This window comes from Gadus chalcogrammus, chromosome 7 (assembly GCF_026213295.1).
Source record: "Gadus chalcogrammus isolate NIFS_2021 chromosome 7, NIFS_Gcha_1.0, whole genome shotgun sequence".
Classification (NCBI taxonomy): Eukaryota; Metazoa; Chordata; class Actinopteri; order Gadiformes; family Gadidae; genus Gadus; species Gadus chalcogrammus.
In genome coordinates this window covers 28420588-28440011 of record NC_079418.1, presented here as the reverse complement: position 1 = coordinate 28440011, position 19424 = coordinate 28420588, and the positions used below count along the sequence as shown (strand labels likewise).

Sequence of the window (19424 nt, the reverse complement as noted above, 5' to 3'; positions counted from 1 at the left end):
CGCATGTAGAAGAAGAGGCAAGATTATAAAAGATGTTATAAAAGCAACAATTTACTTGTAAATTGTTGTATAATATTCAGGGTAGGCCAAAGGTGGAAGGGCCTAATCACTTCGCCGACACGCCTAATCCACAAATTGGCCGACCATATAACAACAATCCATTCATTAAGTTCATACAATTTAAATAATTAGAGATATGAATACTATTATTAATTACTAATATTAACTCAAAAGTTCAGCTGTTTGGAAAAAACGCATATCACTTTTATGTATTTATGTATCTGCAAATTAATTTGACTTTTGATGGTGAATATGAATCGTTAAGAGGATTTGAATATTTTTGTGTAAACATAATAAAAAACATAATTCAATAGATTATTTTTACATTTCATAACCTCCTAAAACATGTGTTAGGCCACTGAGAGCCACAGGAAGGTGCTGTTGGCACAATCAATCATACGAGGGAAATCAATGATGATGAAGAGCAACGTCCACCTCTCCCTCACCCTGAACCTCCTCCGTTGGTGACCGCAAGAAAACGATAGTGTTTGCACGAGGCAAGGCCTCGGAATGGTTTGTCCCTGTTTTGAAAACCAATCATCGCTATCTCAAAACAGCCACCCTGGAATAATAATAACCATCCCCCTTTTTGGTGGTTTGTTCAGGGAATTGTCCCCGTTGCGATTTTGATCATATATTGTCCGTGTCCGAGCAGACTAATGCTCATGTTTTATGGTTTACTTTACCAAATTAAAGGGTCGCGTGAGTTTATAGGTATTGAAATAAATGTGAGTAACAGTTATAGTTATAGTTAATTACAGTTATACTGTATTTAACTTTATTATTCAGTAATAATAACGATATGTGTATTTTTTTATCTAACTGATAAAGAGATCGGTGCGCTTTTTTTGGCGCTTGAGAACCTGATGCCCAAAATGTTTCTGCCAGGCGTTGGCAGAAACCCAAATCGGAAATTACCAAATTGCAATAACCTCTGCACTGTGTTCCAACTATCCTACAATCCGTATTAAAAAGGCTTCAACAATTTATATGATTGCCTCTGTTTATTCACAACCATCAGTTACTGGTGGTAGGCCTAACACATTTGTCATTATACATTGCTAATTGTACTGCAGCATATCACATTGGTGTGTTTGATATAATCAGCATGGAGAGTTGAGCATTCTGTTTAAAGGAGACCCATTGACTGGGAAATACTTAACGTTCTTATTGTAAAAAAAAACAAAACATACTACGACTATATCATCGTTTAGTAGTATGGATGTATACCACTAGCCACGCCCCCCGGGTGCTTGGGGAGGGGCAAGGGAAAGGATCTCCATCACGAGGTACTCCATTTTGAGAAGAATAGGATTGTATTGATAAAGGAGGGGCAGGGGCGGGATGGTGCAAGGACTGTGTTTTGAAAGGAAGAAAAAACAACAACAAGCGATCCTATCCGAAAACATATCGTTCTGTAATCGTCGTTTTTAGCTTATTTGTCATTTTCAAAGGCAGAAGCGGCCCATTCACAAATAAATATGGGAAACTGCCACACCGTGGGACCCAATGAAGCCCTGGTCGTTTCAGGTACGTTGGATTCAATTAATGTCCTGGTCAAATCTTGTTTGAATCGCTTTGTCTAGCTAGCCTCAGAGTTCCCAGAAATATGTATATAAAAATAGCCGCACAGAACGCGCCTATTCCGGAGGAACTGGAATAACAACACCGGGCGTCGACTCGTTCCTCTGCGAGAGGATCTGCTTATAACGCTACAAACTTGATTACATTTGTAGCGATTACTGCAAAAATACCAATGAATGTAATAAAGTAAGCACTACTGGACTAACATTTGGATTGGAATGAAACGAAGTGAGCAGACCGTCCTGGATTCATTCCCTCGCTCTCGTTCCAGTGGTGTGTTCTCCTCTCCGATTTTTCACATTTCTCTATGAATTGTGCGACTAGATGGCACGCTTATTCGATTGTTTTTTAATATACTTCCAAAGCTACCGCGGCCCCGTTGCAAACTACACACATTCTTTGAAATCTGTTGCATCCCTAGGCCTATATAGCCCAAGCACAAAATACAGATGTTAAATGTTGTCTTTAAACGAGAGTATGTTGTGTTTAAACGTAGCTGTACATATCGTTGCATGTAAAAGCGGGTTGAATCCTGGTGGAAACCTTTTTATTTCGTTGGCATCTTCTGCCATCTCCATCGCCTTTACAGACTTGGCCCTGGTATTTGAGTAATGCCTTTGAGGCTAGGAAGGGACGGGAGGCCCCCCGTCCCTTCCGCGCGTGTGATCCTCACACGCATCCTAGGACGTCGGTGGACCACTGCTATTACACCGTTTCAGACACGCCAAAATACCACCCGTTTGGGCTAGTTCTAATTGTATAAATAGGTAATAAAAAAAAAAGTCCTTCGGGGAAATGTGACTGTATTTAGGCTGCAACAAGATGTCCGACCTCAAATACTCTTTACGAGAGGACAGATTCAGGTACCAGACCTCAACCCCCTTTTCCTGTCTATTGCCTCACGCATGGCAGCTGGGAATGTCTCACACACACACACACACACACACACACACACACACACACACACACACACACACACACACACACACACACACACACACACACACACACACACACACACACACACACACACACACACACACACACACACACACACACACACACACACACACACACACACACACTCTCACACACACACACACACACACACACACACAGAAACTCTCAAAAGGCTTAACTCATTATTCCCAGCATAGGCAAGCTATAGTGTTGTGGCTCATGTTTCACTATCTGCTGGAAGGCTGTCAATTCTGGTGCCCATATATCTGTGAACCGATAGGTATTGTTTGTTAAAGACATGTCTGTTGTCTCTCTTCCCTAAATAACTTAGTTGTGAGGCACACTATTTGTACGTCATGTGACAGAGCTAATGCAGGGCTTCTTGCAGATTTGAAACCGCTTGTGGCTTTTCAAATACTTGAAAACACAATTAAGTAGTTTATTTTTTCTGCTAGAGCTGCTGCTCCCGCGACCCGACCCTGGATAAGCGGTAGTGAAGATGAGGAATTAGGTTGTTTCAGTTGATTGAGGGAATGGCTGCTGAACTGTGTTGGAAACATGGTTCCTGTTAACAGACTGGAATTCCTTGTTAGTCGTTTATATACGATGAGAGAGTTGATGTCTCACGCCTGTCCTATATTTATCCTCTTCACACCTACTTTAAATGGCTGCATGTGTTTTGCATCATGAGGATAACAGTGATTCAATGGCATTCACTTTGGAAGTTAAAGCTGAATTTAAATTAAATGAATTAATCATGGTTTTAAGTTCAACAATTGTATTCAAACAAAATTTTGGCCGCTAGATTTTGCCATTGGCCATGGGGCTTATGGAATGATTTTCATGCAAATGGTTTGGAACGAAAGACCATGAACCAATTTGGAACAATGCTAAGTCATCACGATGAATCATCTTACTTGTGAATGTATATAGATGAATTGTAGCTTTCCATGGGCTCTAGCAAACCTTTCAAGATTAAGCTTAATAACAACTCTAAATTAAGCTTTAACTTTGAAGCTTCCTAGATATGATGCATATTTGATTAAGTCATGAAGGATATCCGTTGCTTAGAATCCAATTATAACAAAGAGCACATATAATCCTTGTGTGTTTGTTGTTTGTTGATTGCTTATCCCTTCCAAAATGCCAAGGGACACAGGTGATCTACCCCGGTTGGATATCTGTAACAATAATCCGAGAGACAACAATTATGGAGCTTTTCGTCTTTCATTTTGAACAGGAAATCCCGGGCTATTGACAGCCAGCTAGTCATGTACAGTATACACCAAAGCATCATTCCCCAGAGTAGAGCCCTTATTCTCAGCCTTATTCTCACTTTGGTCTGTCTTGAAATGACATTTAAATGCTGTCAGAATTAAACAGAGCCGAGGAAAAATACAGACAATGTCTCCTGATGGTGCTTAAAGGAGACAGAGGGCAGGCTCCACTTCCCTCTCGTGGTGGAGACGTTGGCGTAAGGACATGGATTGTTTTAGTGGAGCAAACCAAATCAGATCCGAATATAATACTGCTTATGCCAATTTCTCGATGGCCATTATCAAAAGTGCATGCATATTAAGCACGGGTGTGCCCACTGCGATTCGAAACCCCTAACCCTGTCAGGGTTAAGGTTGTGCACTGCCAAAATGGATCTGGACATTCACTGTCAAGAGTGAAACCCCGTCATCGGAACACAATGAGATCCTGCCGAGCGCCGTTGGACTGTGTGTGTTTGTGAGGGGCGGGGTCGGGGGGTGGCGTTGATGAAGTGTGCGGTGATCAGGCGGTCTTCTTTGACCCCCTGCAGGTGGCTGCGGCGACACCAAGACCTATGTGGTGGGGGGCTGGTCCTGGGCCTGGTGGCTCATCTCGGACATCCAGAGGTAAGGCGTCATCATGTCCCCCCTGTTCCTCTCACCCCCGCCCCCCTCTCATATAAATAATGCCACGATGCCACGTTTAGCCGTCATGTTAACATGTCAGTCTATCGGACGTTAGAAAAGAGAAATATATGCGTATATTCTCAGATAGTGGCAGCATGATTCTTATACGTCGAAGGTGGTTAACTAGACTAAGCACTGCTCTGCTTTTGCTTTCAGTGTTTCCAACTAATGTTTAGATACAGAATATTGTATACACAACAGCAGAGTACTGGTGAGACAGGTTAGAAAGAGCGGAATTATTTATACAACATACTCGCTGTCTATATCCTCAGCTATTAGCACGTTAGCATTTAACCCGTATCAGTGTCCGGCTTGAGAATTAGACGTGTTATTTTTATAGTGTTCTTGTTTAAATGAGGAATGCAGCTGAATCTCTCTCTCTGAACGTAGGAAACAGGGGATTCATCTCGGTTTGTTATCGTTTAAATGTATTGTAGACTCTATATTGTTAATGATTGAGGTTATGTTAATAATTACATCATTTCTAGATAAGTTTCAACATCAATAGAAAGTTGTGAAATGTGTGACAATCTCCAACAATACTCATTACAATCTCTGTCGAAAAAAATAACACCTAATAAATTGCTTCTCCTGTCTTTACAATAAGGGTACATTAGTTAACCATTAGTTAACATTAGTCAATACAGTAATAAGCATTAACTAATGGTTAATTAACCGATAACTGTAGGTCTAGTAACAATTAATCAACATTAGTAAATGCAGTGATACGCATTACTATCTAGCATCAGCATAGGGGCTGAGGTTAGGGTTTGTGGGTTGGTGTTTACCCCTTACTGTAACCCTATTAAATAATGTATTAATTAATAATTGAGGGAACATGAACACTCTTACCTTAGTCAACAACACCATTTATACATGATGTCTAGAACATTAGTTAACTGTTGATTAACTGGAAGTTCATGTTCGTTCATGCTTATCACTGCCTCACTTAACTCATGTTAATTATTGGTTGATTAAAGTACCCTCAGAGTTAAGCGTCACCCTATTTGTTGTGCCGTTTTCTCTTGTGGCCCTTGTGTCTGGTTCCTCTCTCCTCGCTAACCAGCTTTGCTTTGTTGACCGCACACTTCCCGACCTAACCCCTTTCTCTGTGCTCCTGTTACTGCCGTCACTTATTTCCCGAAGGCGCTAGTCATTGTCTAGTTGCTAGGAGGCACCGTGGTAGTATTCCTCTCAGAGATAGAGTTACCAACTGCTGGAGAGCCTTGTCTCCTAGCTAGCATTTAGCAGTAGCGTTAGCCGATAAGGCCTACACCCGAGTGATTCCCTTCGTCTAGGAATTTCCCTGCTTGATTTGAAACACTCACAATAACCCCCCACCCCCCCGTCAAAAGACTACAACAATATACACAGCTCGGCATTAGCGTGTCGGTTGAAGTTCTCTGGAGACTAGGGTCTTAGCCACTGGAGATAAAAGCCTTGTGTGTGCTCATTAGGCCTGGGGGCTGTGGAGCCTAACAACACTGTCTCTCCCCGCTTTGGAAGCAGTAATCATGTTAATGTCCAACCCATCATTCATTGATGGGTTTTGGTGAGTCATTGATCCAATTTCCCCAGGGAGACTGTATGTGTGTGTGTGTGTGTGTGTGTGTGTGTGTGTGTGTGTGTGTGTGTGTGAGAGAGACTAAAAGCCTGCAGATGTAATATCGGTGCCAGTTTCCCTGGCTGGTGGATCCTCCTACCTGCCATTTTCCACGTAAACAAACAAACAAACAAGTGATTGCATCATCCTTAGATGATAAAGCTGTCAACAATAAAAGGGCAAATCATTGTTTTAGGCTTTGTCTTCATGTTGTTTTCAGTTTTATCTACGAAGTTGCGAATCGAGCCAGGACAGGAACGTACTAACCATCTGCCACTCACTACGTATAAATAAACACATATCTATATCCAGTTACCCCTTATCCACTTTGATCCACCGTTAGCACTCACACAGGCAATAGCAGGCTAGCTCGGATTCAGCTTTAGCTTAGCGGATACAAAGGTGCCCTTCAGCGGTAGATGAAGATCTGGCCCAGCGTCGGCAGAGCACGCACGGTGCCAGCAAGAGAACACAACAGGTCAACGAGTTTCTCTCGCTCTCTCTCTCTCTCTCTCTCTCTCTCTCTCTCTCTCCCCCCCCCCCCCCCCCCCCCCCCCCAGCCCCTTCCTCCTCTCCCTCCGTCCTCTTGATATGTAACCTTGGTTACTGACTTGCCTAACCAGTTGTTTTTCCAATTTACTTTTTTGTGCCTTCTGCTACCCGCCTCCCCCTTCGCCCCCCCCCCCCCCCCCCCCCCCCCCCGCGCCCGCCCGCCTGCGTAGAATGTCACTGGAGGTTATGACCATCCTCTGTCGCTGTGAGAATATCGAAACTTCGGAGGGGGTTCCATTGGATGTGACAGGGGTGGCTCAGGTAATTCATCGCAATAAGTCAAAGGAAACCATAAAAACAACCCCCCTCACCCCCCACCCCCCAAAACCAGCACCACCACCACCACAGAGGGGGGTCCGGGCAGGCTAGTGTTGCTGTGTTGAAACACTCAGGGAGCCACAGGGGAACTTTGGTCGGACTAACAAAACTAATGTTCGTGTGTTGTTGTTATTTTTTTTCCTTCCCCCTTCCTGTCCCTCCTTCATCTTCCTTATTTCACCGCAGCGGAGAGAGAGAGAGAGAGAGAGAGAGAGAGAGAGAGAGAGGGAGAGAGAGAGAGAGAGAGAGAGAGAGAGAGAGAGAGACGGCTGTCTTTAACCTGGGTTTCACCTCACTTTAACGCTCAACTAGCTTCTCTTGGCAACCGAGTTCAAATGGTGACTGGGCATCAATTAAATCAGATTTAAAAGAGTTATCTAAAATGAAAAATAAATATAATACAAATTTCATTATCTAAAAAAAATGCAATGTTAAAAATTGTGAGTCCCGGTGGTTCATCCATCTCCGTTGCCAAGGGAACCAGTGTCTTTCCAGGGGCTGGCGTTTACTTTTTTTTTGTTGATCCTCTTGTGTCCGCGTTGCCTCCTCTCTCCCTCACTCTCTCTCTCTCTCTCTCTCTCTCTCTCTCTCTTTCCTTTGCTTCCCCTTCCCCCTCTGAACATTGCCAATTTTTATTTTTATTTTTGTTTTTCCACACTCTTCACAGGATAACCCTTGAGATTATGACCCTGCAGCCCAAGTGTGAGGATGTAGAGACAGCCGAGGGTGTAGCTTTAACAGTCACTGGGGTGGCACAGGTAAATCCAAAACCACGCTCTCTGGGAATGCCTCTCTCCACTCTCCAGGCCAGACTCCACTCCCTCCCTCCATCCCTCCCCCTGCCCTCCCCACCGTTACATGCCTAACGCACATTCCCGCTTGCATTCACCCCACGTGGCTGAACCAGTTGCTGTTTTTTATTCTTTTTCTTTTTTATTCATGGCTTTCGTTGGATGGGGAGACTTTTTAGGCTCCCGTTTGCATTCCTTTTTACTGGCCTCATTTTCACACACACGCAAGACATCTTTGGGGTGCTTTTAAGTCATTTGATGCAGCATTACGTTGGGTTTCATTTGCACCGAAGATGTGTATGTGTTCCTCTGATGGTTTTTACTGGCGTGGTCGGTAGAGAGACTACCGCCATCAGTGTTAAGTGCAGGGCCCAGTGCCAAACAGCCCTGAAGGGTTGACCCTGCTTCTGGTCTCAGAGCAAGACTTCAGCGCTGCTTTATAACGGCTTTCTGGGGTTCTTGATCACTTTTCAACTGCAGACAAAAAATAGACACTCAGACACACACATGAATAATTTCCATAACATGGTCTTCAAAACTGTCTACATCATCATACATATTTTCTTTAAGTTGTATTGATTGTACTTTTTTAATTTGATTTATTTATTCGTTGTGTTATTATTAGTTATTATTCTTGAATGTATTTGTTGTTTGTGAGGTGGTTTGTTTGGCTGCCCGTTTATCCGTCACCACAATAAAAGTCTTCACGGGGTTACTTTATAAACGGAAATGTTAGATCGTTTTCAGGGCTTGTGTCTGTATGTGTTTGTTTGTGATGCGGCCGTCTTGCCGTCTGTCATAAGAATGTTTTTACATGCTGTTTTGTTTTGGTTGCCTGTTCCCATTCCAGTGACCCTCTCTTCTGTGCCCCCCCCCCCCCCCCCCCCCCCCTCTCACAATGAATCCACTGTGAGCGCACTGTGGCGCTAGGACCAATTACCCCTCCACACTATGATTGGTCCCATCTAAGCCAATGCCATTGTAGATTGTTACCACGATAACGGGTGTTTTGTCCTCCTGAAATCAGGGGGCTTAAAGACCCAAGCCCCCCCCCCAATCCATTTTATTTAAAGCAAACAGTGAAAGGTAGTTTCAACCCTTGGATTCAAAAGCATAATGAAATACACCCTTTATTACGTTAGATTGCGGTAGTTGCTTTCTTACATTGGGTGAACTGGTAACGCACAATTGAAAGCCTACTGGCTTTTGTAAAGTTGTAAAAGCAGAGCATCGAACCTTTGGCCACACACAGAGGTCCATGGAGGTGGAAAGGAAGTGGCGGGAAAGAGGGAGGAAGGGGCGGGGCTAAGTAGGGCCAGGGGGCGGGCCTAAGGTGAGGGGGTGGAAGAGGGCATAAGAGGGACCGATGCATGCAGGGCCCAACCCTCGCCCCCTCGACGTCTGCCCAGTGTGTGGTGGTTGGCTCTGGCCCCAAACCCTCTCCCCCCCCCCCCCCCCCCCCCCAAGTCGTTGAACACTGTTGAAATGACCGCCATCTTCATCCTCATTCCTTTTGCCCTTTGTGTGTGTGTGTTTATTTTCGTGTGTGGTCTCCTGGTCATAGTGCACGTCTGCCTTCACCCCCCCCCTCCTGCCTCTCCTCCCAAATGCCCCCCCCCCCCCCCCTTCCCTATTTTTCAGCTCGCTGTGAAGGACAGAAACCAGCAGCCTCTCCTTCCTCCTGCCATATTGTTTATGATCACTTTACTCACTGAGATCTTGTGGGGGTGGGGGGTGGGGGGGGGGGCAAGATAGATGTTGAGGCATCTCCCCTAGTGTGACCTTTCCCTCATCGAACGTTTGTGTTTTTCTTCATTTTAATGCGGGTGTTTGATTTCTGTTGAAAAGCAGGTCTTTGTGATGTGGCCATTCAGCAGATCCATTCCATATTTAAACATTTGTTCTTCTCCCTGTTTCCTCCTTTACCACAACAGTATTACAGTATTACCACAACAGTGTTACCACATCAACAGTATACAGTGTCAGTCGTATCTTGAATTGTTTAAGTCCAATAACATCATTGTATGAACGGGCTTAAGACACATGTAAAATGGGTCAATTTCTAAGCTCGCTACAACTTGGTACGCACAGATACAAATAATCATGGGACTCATTTACAGATATCACCTGCAAGCCTTCCAATATGTGAGACATGCATACCACTATGTACATGCTTACACACACACACATGTATACGTATACTTATATATATATATACAGTATATGTATATATCATAGCAAACGTACGCATGCAACATGTTTTAATTTGTGAATGTGCATGGTTGTATTATTCTGTGCGTATGCCCTGTGTGTGTGTGTCTCTGTGTGTGTGTGTGCGTGCGTGTCTGCCGCCCGCTGACCGCGGCTGTCTGCTGTGTGCCCCAGGTGAAGGTGATGACCGATACCGAGCTGCTGGGCTACGCCTGCGAACAGTTCCTGGGGAAGACGGTGGCGGAGATCAAGAGTGTCATCCTGCAGACCCTGGAGGGTCACCTGCGCTCCATCCTCGGTGAGAGGGCCGCAGCGACAACAACAATAACAACAACAACAAAAAACAAACAAACAATATGATATTAGACGCTGCTATTTATTATAGCAACAGCGATTACAACAACAACAAACAATATGATAGGTCATGCTAAAGCTGATATTTATTATAACAACAACAACAACAATAAAAACAAACAAACAATAAGATAGGTGACGCTGCCATTTATTATAACAACAACAACAATGACAACAACGACAAAAAAACGATATGATAGGGGACACTAAGGTTGCCATGAATTATAGCAAAAGACAACAATGATAACAACAACAACAAACAATCAATATGATGGGTGAGCCTTAAGCTGCCATTTATTATAACAACAACCCGAAGCAGAGAATGACCGGTGCACAACACCACTGCTGTGGCGAAAATGCATCTTCTTGATGACGTAGACCAGGGGTCACCAACACGGTGCCCGCGGGCACCAGGGTGCGTGCGGGGACCATATGAGGCCTGTTCTGAAAATAGCACAGCTCATTCATTTCCCACCTTTTTTAAGTGATTGTTGATAATTATTGTGAGAAATCATTAACATGATCAGTGTCTTCACGTAGATGAGTATCATTAATCATTAATAATAATAATCTATAACTAAAGGAAAACTGAGCAAATTTGTTATTTCAGAAGAGTGTATCAAACCAGGTGCCCTTCGTATGACTCGGTACCCATGAAGTAGCTCTCAGGTTCCCAAAGGTTGGTGACCCCTGACGTAGACTGTCTGAGGGTCTATAAAGCCCATAACCTGAAGACCCCAGGTCAGGGTCTGTTGCTCAAACCAAAGGCCAGCTCAATGAACCCAGCAGAGAACGGAGTAGGTCCGGGTCCAGGGAGTGGCTGGGTCTAAACTGGCCCCATGACCCCAGAGGAGGACTCAACCCCCCCTCCCCGTGCTTCCAGGTACCCTGACCGTGGAGCAGATCTACCAGGACCGAGACCGCTTCGCCGCGCTGGTGCGCGAGGTGGCCTCCCCCGACGTGGGCCGCATGGGCATCGAGATCCTCAGCTTCACCATCAAGGTATGCCGCGCCCCCAGAACCCTCCAGAACCCCCCAGAACCCTCCAGAACCCTCCAGAACCTCCCAGAACCCCCCAGAACCCTCCAGAACCCGCCAGAACCCTCCAGAACCCCCCGAAACCCTCCAGAATCCTCCAGAACCCCCCAGAACCCTCCAGAACCCCCCGAAACCCTCCAGAACCCCCCAGAACCCTCCAGAACCCCCGAGAACCCCCGAGAACCCCCCTGAACCCTCCAGAACCCCCCAGAACCCTCTAGAACCCCCCAGAACCCTTCCAGAACAATCCAGAACCCTCCAGGTGGCTTAGTTTAGCCACGTTAGCGCCCGGGCCCGATACCGTATACGTGTTGAATGTGAAGGCCAGCGATTGTTCTGCAACCACTGTGGCTGACTGGAGTGTGTGTCCCCCGTCCCCCCCCCCGACAGGACGTGTACGATAAGGTGGAGTACCTGAGCTCCCTGGGGAAGACCCAGACGGCGGCGGTGCAGAGGGACGCCGACATCGGGGTGGCCGAGGCCGAGAGAGACGCTGGCATCAAGGTAGGACCCACATCTGTCTGTTAGCACAGAGAGCTAACATTAGCGCAGGGAGCTAACGTTAGCATCGAGAGCTGAAGTTAGCACAGAGAGCTGAAGTTAGCACAGAGAGCTAACATTAGAACAGAGAGCTGAGGTTAGCACAGAGAGATGAGGTTAGCACAGAGAGATGAGGTTAGCACAGAGAGCTAACGTTAGCACAGAGAGCTAACGTTAGCACAGAGAGCAGCTGTAACTTATAGCAAGATGCTAAAAAAAACGAAAACCACTCAACATGCTAATGCTCCCATGGGATTTGTAGTCTTTACTCAAGCAAACGCTCCCAAGTCGTTCAATCAATACCGCTCAATCTGGCTTGATAAACCTCTAGGGTATAGTGAGTGAGCTTCCTACACCATCTTACTGTGGTTCATCGTTTACAACAGGAAGCAGACTGCAAGAGGGAGATGATGGATATCAAGTTCCAGGCTGACACAAAGATGGCTGACTCCAAACGAGAACTGGAAATGCAGAAGGCTTCTTTTAACCAAGAGGTCAACACAAAGGTAAGATTATCACCATGTCACGCGATGCCCTCTATTCATATGTCTATGCTTGTATTTGTTAGGGGGTAGGGTAGGGTTTAGAGATTGATGCATCCAACTTATCCCACTTTATTTACTTAGACAGGGAATGCAGCAAACAGCCATTAAAGGAGCAGGTAGGGGTTAGATGGTGAATACATGGACAGCTCACTAATAAGCAGGTAGGGGTTGGACAGTGAATACATGGACAGCTCACTAATAAGCAGGTAGGGGTTGGACAGTGAATACATGGACAGCTCACTAATAAGCAGGTAGGGGTTGGACAGTGAATACATGGACAGCTCACTAATAAGCAGGTAGGGGTTGGACAGTGAATACATGGACAGCTCACTAATAAGCAGGGAGGAGGAAAGTCCTAAAGACAGCGGGTCATTCAGGAGCCCATATGCACGGGTAAAGGACTGACTATGGTTCAGCCCTTTACGCTTTGACGCAGTCGTGAACCTGTTTTGGTTCTGCGTTGGGTTTTAGTGAGTTTTGGTCATGCTCAGAGAGGCCTTCAAACAGGCTACGGACATGGAGAATTATTCCCCTTCTCCCTGTGAGTCCGCCCCACGTTCAAGACCCCTAGGGCTGAACGATTTGGGGAAATAATCGAATTGGGATTACTTCGTCCAATATTGCGATTGCGATTTAGTGTGCAATTATATATATATATTTTAATATTCTGTTTTATTCAATAAACAAGCAATAATCCTTCTATAGTATGACCAACACAACATTGGAAGTTGTCAACATATAAACTGCTCTTTCCTTTAGGCCAGGTCTATATGTTGAGATAGATGTATGCATGAATTGATATTATAACATCTTTATTCAACTATTGAATTGTAAAAGAAAAATAAATACGAATCCTACTGATCTCCAGTCAGGAACAGTAATAGCAAAAAAAAAAAAAAAAAGAAACACAAAATAGATTTTGTTTTAATATTATTATCTCAGCCTTTGAAGGTTTGCATGTTAGCATTCCATTACATCGTGTCGTCGGTTTGAGTGCGATTCACCGTCCAGCCCTACCGTTCGACCTCACCCGTCTCCGCCCCCCCCCCCCCCCCCCCTGCAGAAAGCAGAGGCCGAGCTGGCCTACGTGCTGCAGGCGGCCAAGGAGCAGCAGAAGATCCGGCTGGAGGAGATCGAGATCGAGGTGGTGCAGAGGAAGAAGCAGATCACCATCGAGGAGAAGGAGATCGTGCGCATGGACAAGGAGCTCATCGCCACCGTCAAGAGGCCCGCCGAGGCCGAGGCCTACAAGATCGAGCAGCTGGCCGAGGGACAGAAGTGAGTCCCCCGTTCCTACCGGGCCTCGGCGGCGGAGGCGACGTACAGTGAATCCCGATGGGACGTCATGGGACTGGGTTCACTGGATGTGGCTTTGTGAAACCTCAACCAGCCCCAGAGTCCAACGAGTGTCACTCGGGCCAGGGGGAGGTTGCTCAATCCCGCCATCACCCACACACACTATCCATAGAGTATCTGTACTTTACTGTTTTGTTGCTTTTGATACATGACATTAAGGGGGGGGGGGGGGGGGGGGGGGGGGTAGGCTTCTTGCTCAGGATGCATGGGGGGGAGGAATGGAAGCCTGGTGGGTACTGTTTGGCTAGGTGGTCCAAAACCTCTCACCCCACCTGCCCACTACTTATCCCCGGCCGATGCTACACGGTGGTGCTATCGAGACGTGTGTTTGTCTGTCTGTGCATCACAATGTGCTCCTCCTCCGATCCCCCCCCCCCCCCCCCCTCTGCCAGGATGAAGAAGGTGCTGACGTCCCAGGCGGAGGCGGAGAAGATTCGGCTGATTGGAGAGGCGGAGGCGGGCTCCATCGAGGCGGTGGGCAAGGCGGAGGCCGAGAAGATGAGGCTGAAGGCGGCGGCGTACCTGCAGTACGGCGAGGCGGCCCAGACGGCGCTGGTGCTGGAGGCCCTGCCCAAGGTACGGAGTGCCCCCCCCCCCCCCCAAACGGGGCATACTGTGGGGCTAGCTGTGGGGCTACAGACTCACGGAGGCCTGGGTAGCAAAATCGGTTGGAGTAAAAGGTGACATGTTATACCACCAGGTGTGAGTGTGATTGGCCGTCACAAGCCGTTTTGAAAACCGGCCTCTTCTGATGTCACATGTGGGCGTGTCCACCTAGATGCGTGCAGGATAGATCAGTCTACCAGCCTACCCAGTGGACTGTTGCAAACGTCGCTTATCTATCCGTCATACAATCTAGTTGGACACGCCCACTTGTGATGTTAGAAGAGGCCGGTTTTCAAAACGGCTTGTAACGGCTAATCACACTCACACCTGGTGGTATAATATGTCACCTTTTAAGAGACCACCATTCATAAATGTTAAGTAAGAAGTGAACCAGGGAGGTTTACCTGCTTCTTCTACAGCGCTCATGCAGCAGCAGAGACCGTGTGACTGTAGCTTAGGGACGTTGTGTTTGATCGGGGCTTCGCGTCGCATCGGTATGCCAGGCGGATGTTGTTTTTGTTAGGATTTACACTTAGGGTTGTTTTTGTTGTAATTTATACTTAGCCAGCATTTGGTTTTGAAGTCACCTGTGGCTTACCTTTTTTTTGCTGTAGTGTGTTACTGTGTGCGATCGTAAATACGTTTACAATATACAGACGTGGATTTGTGGGTGAAGAGCCTTGTTTAATAATGTGGGCTAATCGGATCATAGAATTGTATTTTCTTACGCTAATCGTTTTTTTCGTTTTCTTCTTCTTCCTCAGATCGCGGCCAAGGTGGCGGCGCCGCTGGCGAGGACCAACGAGATCATCATCATGAGCGGAGACAACAGCCGTGTGAACGGCGAGGTGACGAGGCTGCTGGCCGAGCTCCCCGTGGCCGTCAACGCCCTTACCGGGGTGGACATGATGAAGGTAACGCCGCCGACGTACCCCTTTGTATGCCTGCTGTCACATGACATGATGAAGGTAACGCCGCCGACGTACCCCTTTGTATGCCTGCTGTCACATGACATGACAAAGTAAACGCCGCTGATGTACCCCTTTATATACCTGCTGGCACCTGACAAGTGTCTTTGTATCCAGCGGTGTCTTCATCGTTAAACTCGCCGTCGCCATTTAAAATGTGGATTCATGCTCAACGTTTTTTCTGGAGATTAGACTAAGGTTGAAGGAACTACCGTTCCGTCGTTTTGAGTTACGAAGGAAGTGTGTTTCGTTCGTCTGACACGTTTGTCCCAAGCGCCTTAAAATACTGTGAGCCCATGCCTTCCCACGGCGGGATGCAAACCCCTGACCCTGTGGTTTATAACAACATGCTCTCACCGAGTTGAGCTAGCCTGGTCCTCCATACACTGAACATTCATTCATGTCATGTATTCTTTCTTACTCAAGTAATTAATTTACTTTTAACGCCATTCCGAAAAAAATTGTTAGCGACATTACATCCCCTATATTCTCAAAGAGGAGTTAAATTAAATTAAATTCAATTTTATTCGTATAGCCCTTAATCACCATTGCAGTCTCAAGTCTCAACAGGCCAAATCTTTACGACAGTTGTCCCGAAGCCCATGGTGTGACGGCCCAGAGGGCAACCCGAAAGAGAGCACACAGAATGCTTCAGCGGTAGTCTTGAGTGTGCGAGAGGGTCTCTGAGCGCCGTGACTACGATGATCCTATAAAAGTCCCATCTAAATCTAATCCAGGCTATTTCTGCTCCTCCTCCTCCTCCCACAGATGCCTTTCCTGCAGCAGCTCACCGGCCATCAGAGCCAGTCGGCCATTTGAGGAGCCAGGATCACTGGAGCCTGTTACAATACTGTCTGCCTCATGCATGGCGATCCTACACACTACTACTCCTATGTTACCTCTATCTCCTGTATTATACACTCTCTCTCTCTCTCTTTCTCTCTGTCTCTCTATGTATTGACTGCCTTTGACCATCAACAACACCTAACAAGAAGATTTTATATCTAGATGTCACATGTTTGTGTTTTATTTCGAAACAGGGAAAACAAACCCATGGTGGCTTCTCTCTAATGGACTAGAACGCGCTTGTGCTTTTTGCTGGATTGCTTTGCGTTTTTTAAAAACGATGATGATTTAAACAGCACACACCAAGCCCCGAGGACATCTGTCACTCTCCCCGGAACGGGCACGGCATGTGTCTCTCCTACCCCACCAAGGAGCGTCCGTTGGTAGCTGATCACGGCAACCACGGTACCCATCCATCGATGTGATCATGGCTTACAGCGGCCGTATCGAGTACAACGTAGCCGGGAGTGAGGCGTAAACTCCCCCCTAAAGTCGAGTGTAATTCCGACGAGGAACCGATCCCTAGTCTTTGACAAAACGTTGATGGATTAATGCCAAAAGCCCACTTGAGGGCTGATTATGGTTCCACGTCGATGCAACGCAAGGGGGTTTACGGACCCCTTACGTCCTTGCGGACCCTCCTTGCGTCCACCGCAACGGGCCTGACGTGAGCCTCCAAAAAATGTTTACCTTGCGTCGAGGCGACGCAGCAGCAAGGGCTGTGATTGGTCCGCTCGCTAAAACCCGACGCAGAACCAAACCGGGTTCACGACTGCGTCGAGGCGTCTGCGTGGCCCTTGCGTTGCGTCGACGTGGAACCATAGTCGGCCCCTTTAGTGTGGCACTACATTTCTCGATGTGACTTGGTGGTGGAAACACTAACCAAGCACTACGTTTATTGGGCACTGATACTTAAGAACACAGTGTCAGATACTCACTTCTGAAGCCAAAACGCACAAAGCAGAACAGTCTCGGCATCCTCTATGCTGGAATCATCTTAACATGGGGGGGGGTGGGAACAATGGGTGTGTGAGCTGTTAGGATTGTCCCGTCCGAAGTATATTGTAGCGTTAGCACGTCCCTAATCCGATGTGCTGTCCAATCACTCAAGTGCCCAGGCCAGATGGATTTCCTTCCTCGTCTTCGTTGTGCTTTTGATGTCTTGCATCCAAAGTGAATCTTTGTACTACTTTGTACTAACGTAAGCTCACTGCTAGGCCCCCCTCTATCCACTCGCTTTGTCCACGCAGATGGACGCCGGTCCGTGCGCCATGTTGAAGCCATACACCGTTACACAAATTAGCCTTAATCAGGAAATCTAGAGCAGACTTTTCAGGTTTCCTCCCACCTCGTGGTATTACCTCAACTTCTAGAGTACATATGCATACCAAAACGGAGCTTTAAATTGCCCAAACTAACCATCACCCCCGTGACCCCCAGTGTTGTTACACTATTGAGTTCTGTCTTCTTATGATTTTCTTTTTGTCGAATTGCATTTTAACACCAGCTTGAATCTCTGACTTTATTGCATCTAGTATATTTTCCACTGTTCTTGGAGAGCAGATGGTTGTATTTTTTTTTAGAAACGTTATAGAATTGATTGTAAAGAAAGTTACAGTTATTATTTTATAAGATATATATCCTTTCATATGTACAGAAGCGTAATGCATTAACTCAAGATTTAATGAGTTTATCGTGTCAGAATTCTGGGAAGGGTTTTCATGGCAAAAAACAAATTCTGGTTCAAATTCAAAGGTCATTTCGATAGGGGGTCGATACCCCATGTCTCAAACATAAACCAAAATAAAACTGCATTAAGCTAAAGTCATGGTATATGTTTGGTTCTATGAAATAGAGCCCTTAAGTAAATGAGACCTTCTCTTGGGACTTGGAGGTATCTCGTTTAATCACAATAACAGCTGATTGTTTTTTGCCATGAAAAGTTAACGTTTCTTAGTATTCTGAGATAATTATCTCATGCATTACTCGTACACATGGTTACATATTCAGTTATTTTTCTTTGGGTTATTTTCTCTTTTGGAATACATGTAAAGTCAACAGGAACTCATGGTACAGTCTATGTCGAGTTCATTGCTTCTGTCTGTAGGCTGAAGCTTCAGGTGATGATTTGGGAGTGACGTCTAGACCAGCCTGGAGTAGCAGCAGTACAGGCCCTTATCTAAAAGGGGTAACAGTAGACTACCACAGGTGTATCTCATGACGGTCATTATGGGATCGGGAATGTCTACAGACACATCGTTAACATAATGATACACCTGGTTCCTGGTGCCCTCACTACTACAGCTCAGTGATAAAGGCCTGTCATGCTGTAACCTACAGTATTTACATGAATAACATTTCTATCTTTGCGTTGGAAGTGGTCTACGAATGTATTTATATGACACCGTCATCCCAGGTCAAACCGTCGAGATCATCGGAAGATAAAAACACAGTATTTTTTTTTGGTTTTGTTTTGTACCAAACTGAAACATTTGAAATATTACATTTCGGTAGCAAAAACCGTGTTGCAGTGAATTGGACCATTTCAGCCAACAGAAACATGAGTTGTGTAGTAAGCCTATTGCTTCATATTTTATACGTTTTTTTAGTGTGTAACACATGACGAGGGTTAATGCCCTGCTCATGAGGGGGAAGGGATTTCGAGTAGCACTGCGTGCCAAACCACTGATTGTCTATTTAGCCTTCAACACATGTTTGTGTTATAATGACGTGTTAGTATTTACCCGCCTCCGGCCCCACCCCATCGGTTCTGCTGTCATTCTCCGATAACCCTGCTGTACCGTTAACGTAGCTGTAGCGAGAGATCATGACCAGATATGGGCGCGGAAGTCCTTGAAATTGTTTTCAGAGTGGCGGCAGCTTCTTAATTGGTAGACCTAATGAAATAGACTGAGCAGACATTTTTTAACCTATGCCTTAATACTCAATTCAACGTCAGAAGGAATCCACGTTTGGTCCATCAAAGCCAGTGACTGTAACCAGAATAAATTTACTAACTTTATATCTAAAATACACATTTACTGACTGTTCACTGTGAAAGTAGTTCCGCATGGGATTTCAACTTGTGTTGGTCTAAATAACTGTATTCAATTATAGCGTTGTGTGTTTCCCTTGAATAAATGTTAAAT

General features: G+C 45.9%; 1 protein-coding gene across 2 annotated transcripts; it reads left to right on the top strand.

The window, feature by feature from the left end:
* The first annotated feature begins 1375 nt into the window (after positions 1–1375).
* LOC130385850 (flotillin-2a-like) lies at positions 1376–18042 on the top strand. Of its 2 annotated transcripts, none has more exons than XM_056594580.1 (11): positions 1376–1590; positions 4412–4487; positions 7688–7778; positions 10197–10320; positions 11260–11378; positions 11805–11918; positions 12341–12460; positions 13563–13777; positions 14248–14431; positions 15226–15375; positions 16198–18042. In XM_056594580.1, exons 1-11 carry the CDS (start codon positions 1542–1544, stop codon positions 16246–16248), a joined length of 1293 nt encoding a protein of 430 aa, XP_056450555.1. In that variant the 5' UTR covers positions 1376–1541; the 3' UTR covers positions 16249–18042. The 2 variants fall into 2 exon arrangements, with proteins under 2 accessions (XP_056450555.1, XP_056450556.1); XM_056594581.1 differs by lacking the exon at positions 7688–7778 and adding an exon at positions 6873–6963.
* Positions 18043–19424: the final 1382 nt, after the last annotated feature.

Excerpts from the sequence above, each read along its gene's own strand:
- LOC130385850 (XM_056594580.1), top strand. The coding sequence starts at position 1,542 with ATGGGAAACTGCCACACCGTGGGACCCAATGAAGCCCTGGTCGTTTCA. Across the intron at positions 1,591-4,411 it reads TGAAGCCCTGGTCGTTTCAG|GTGGCTGCGGCGACACCAAG; the intron begins GTACGTTGGATT and ends GACCCCCTGCAG. Across the intron at positions 10,321-11,259 it reads TCACCTGCGCTCCATCCTCG|GTACCCTGACCGTGGAGCAG; the intron begins GTGAGAGGGCCG and ends CCGTGCTTCCAG.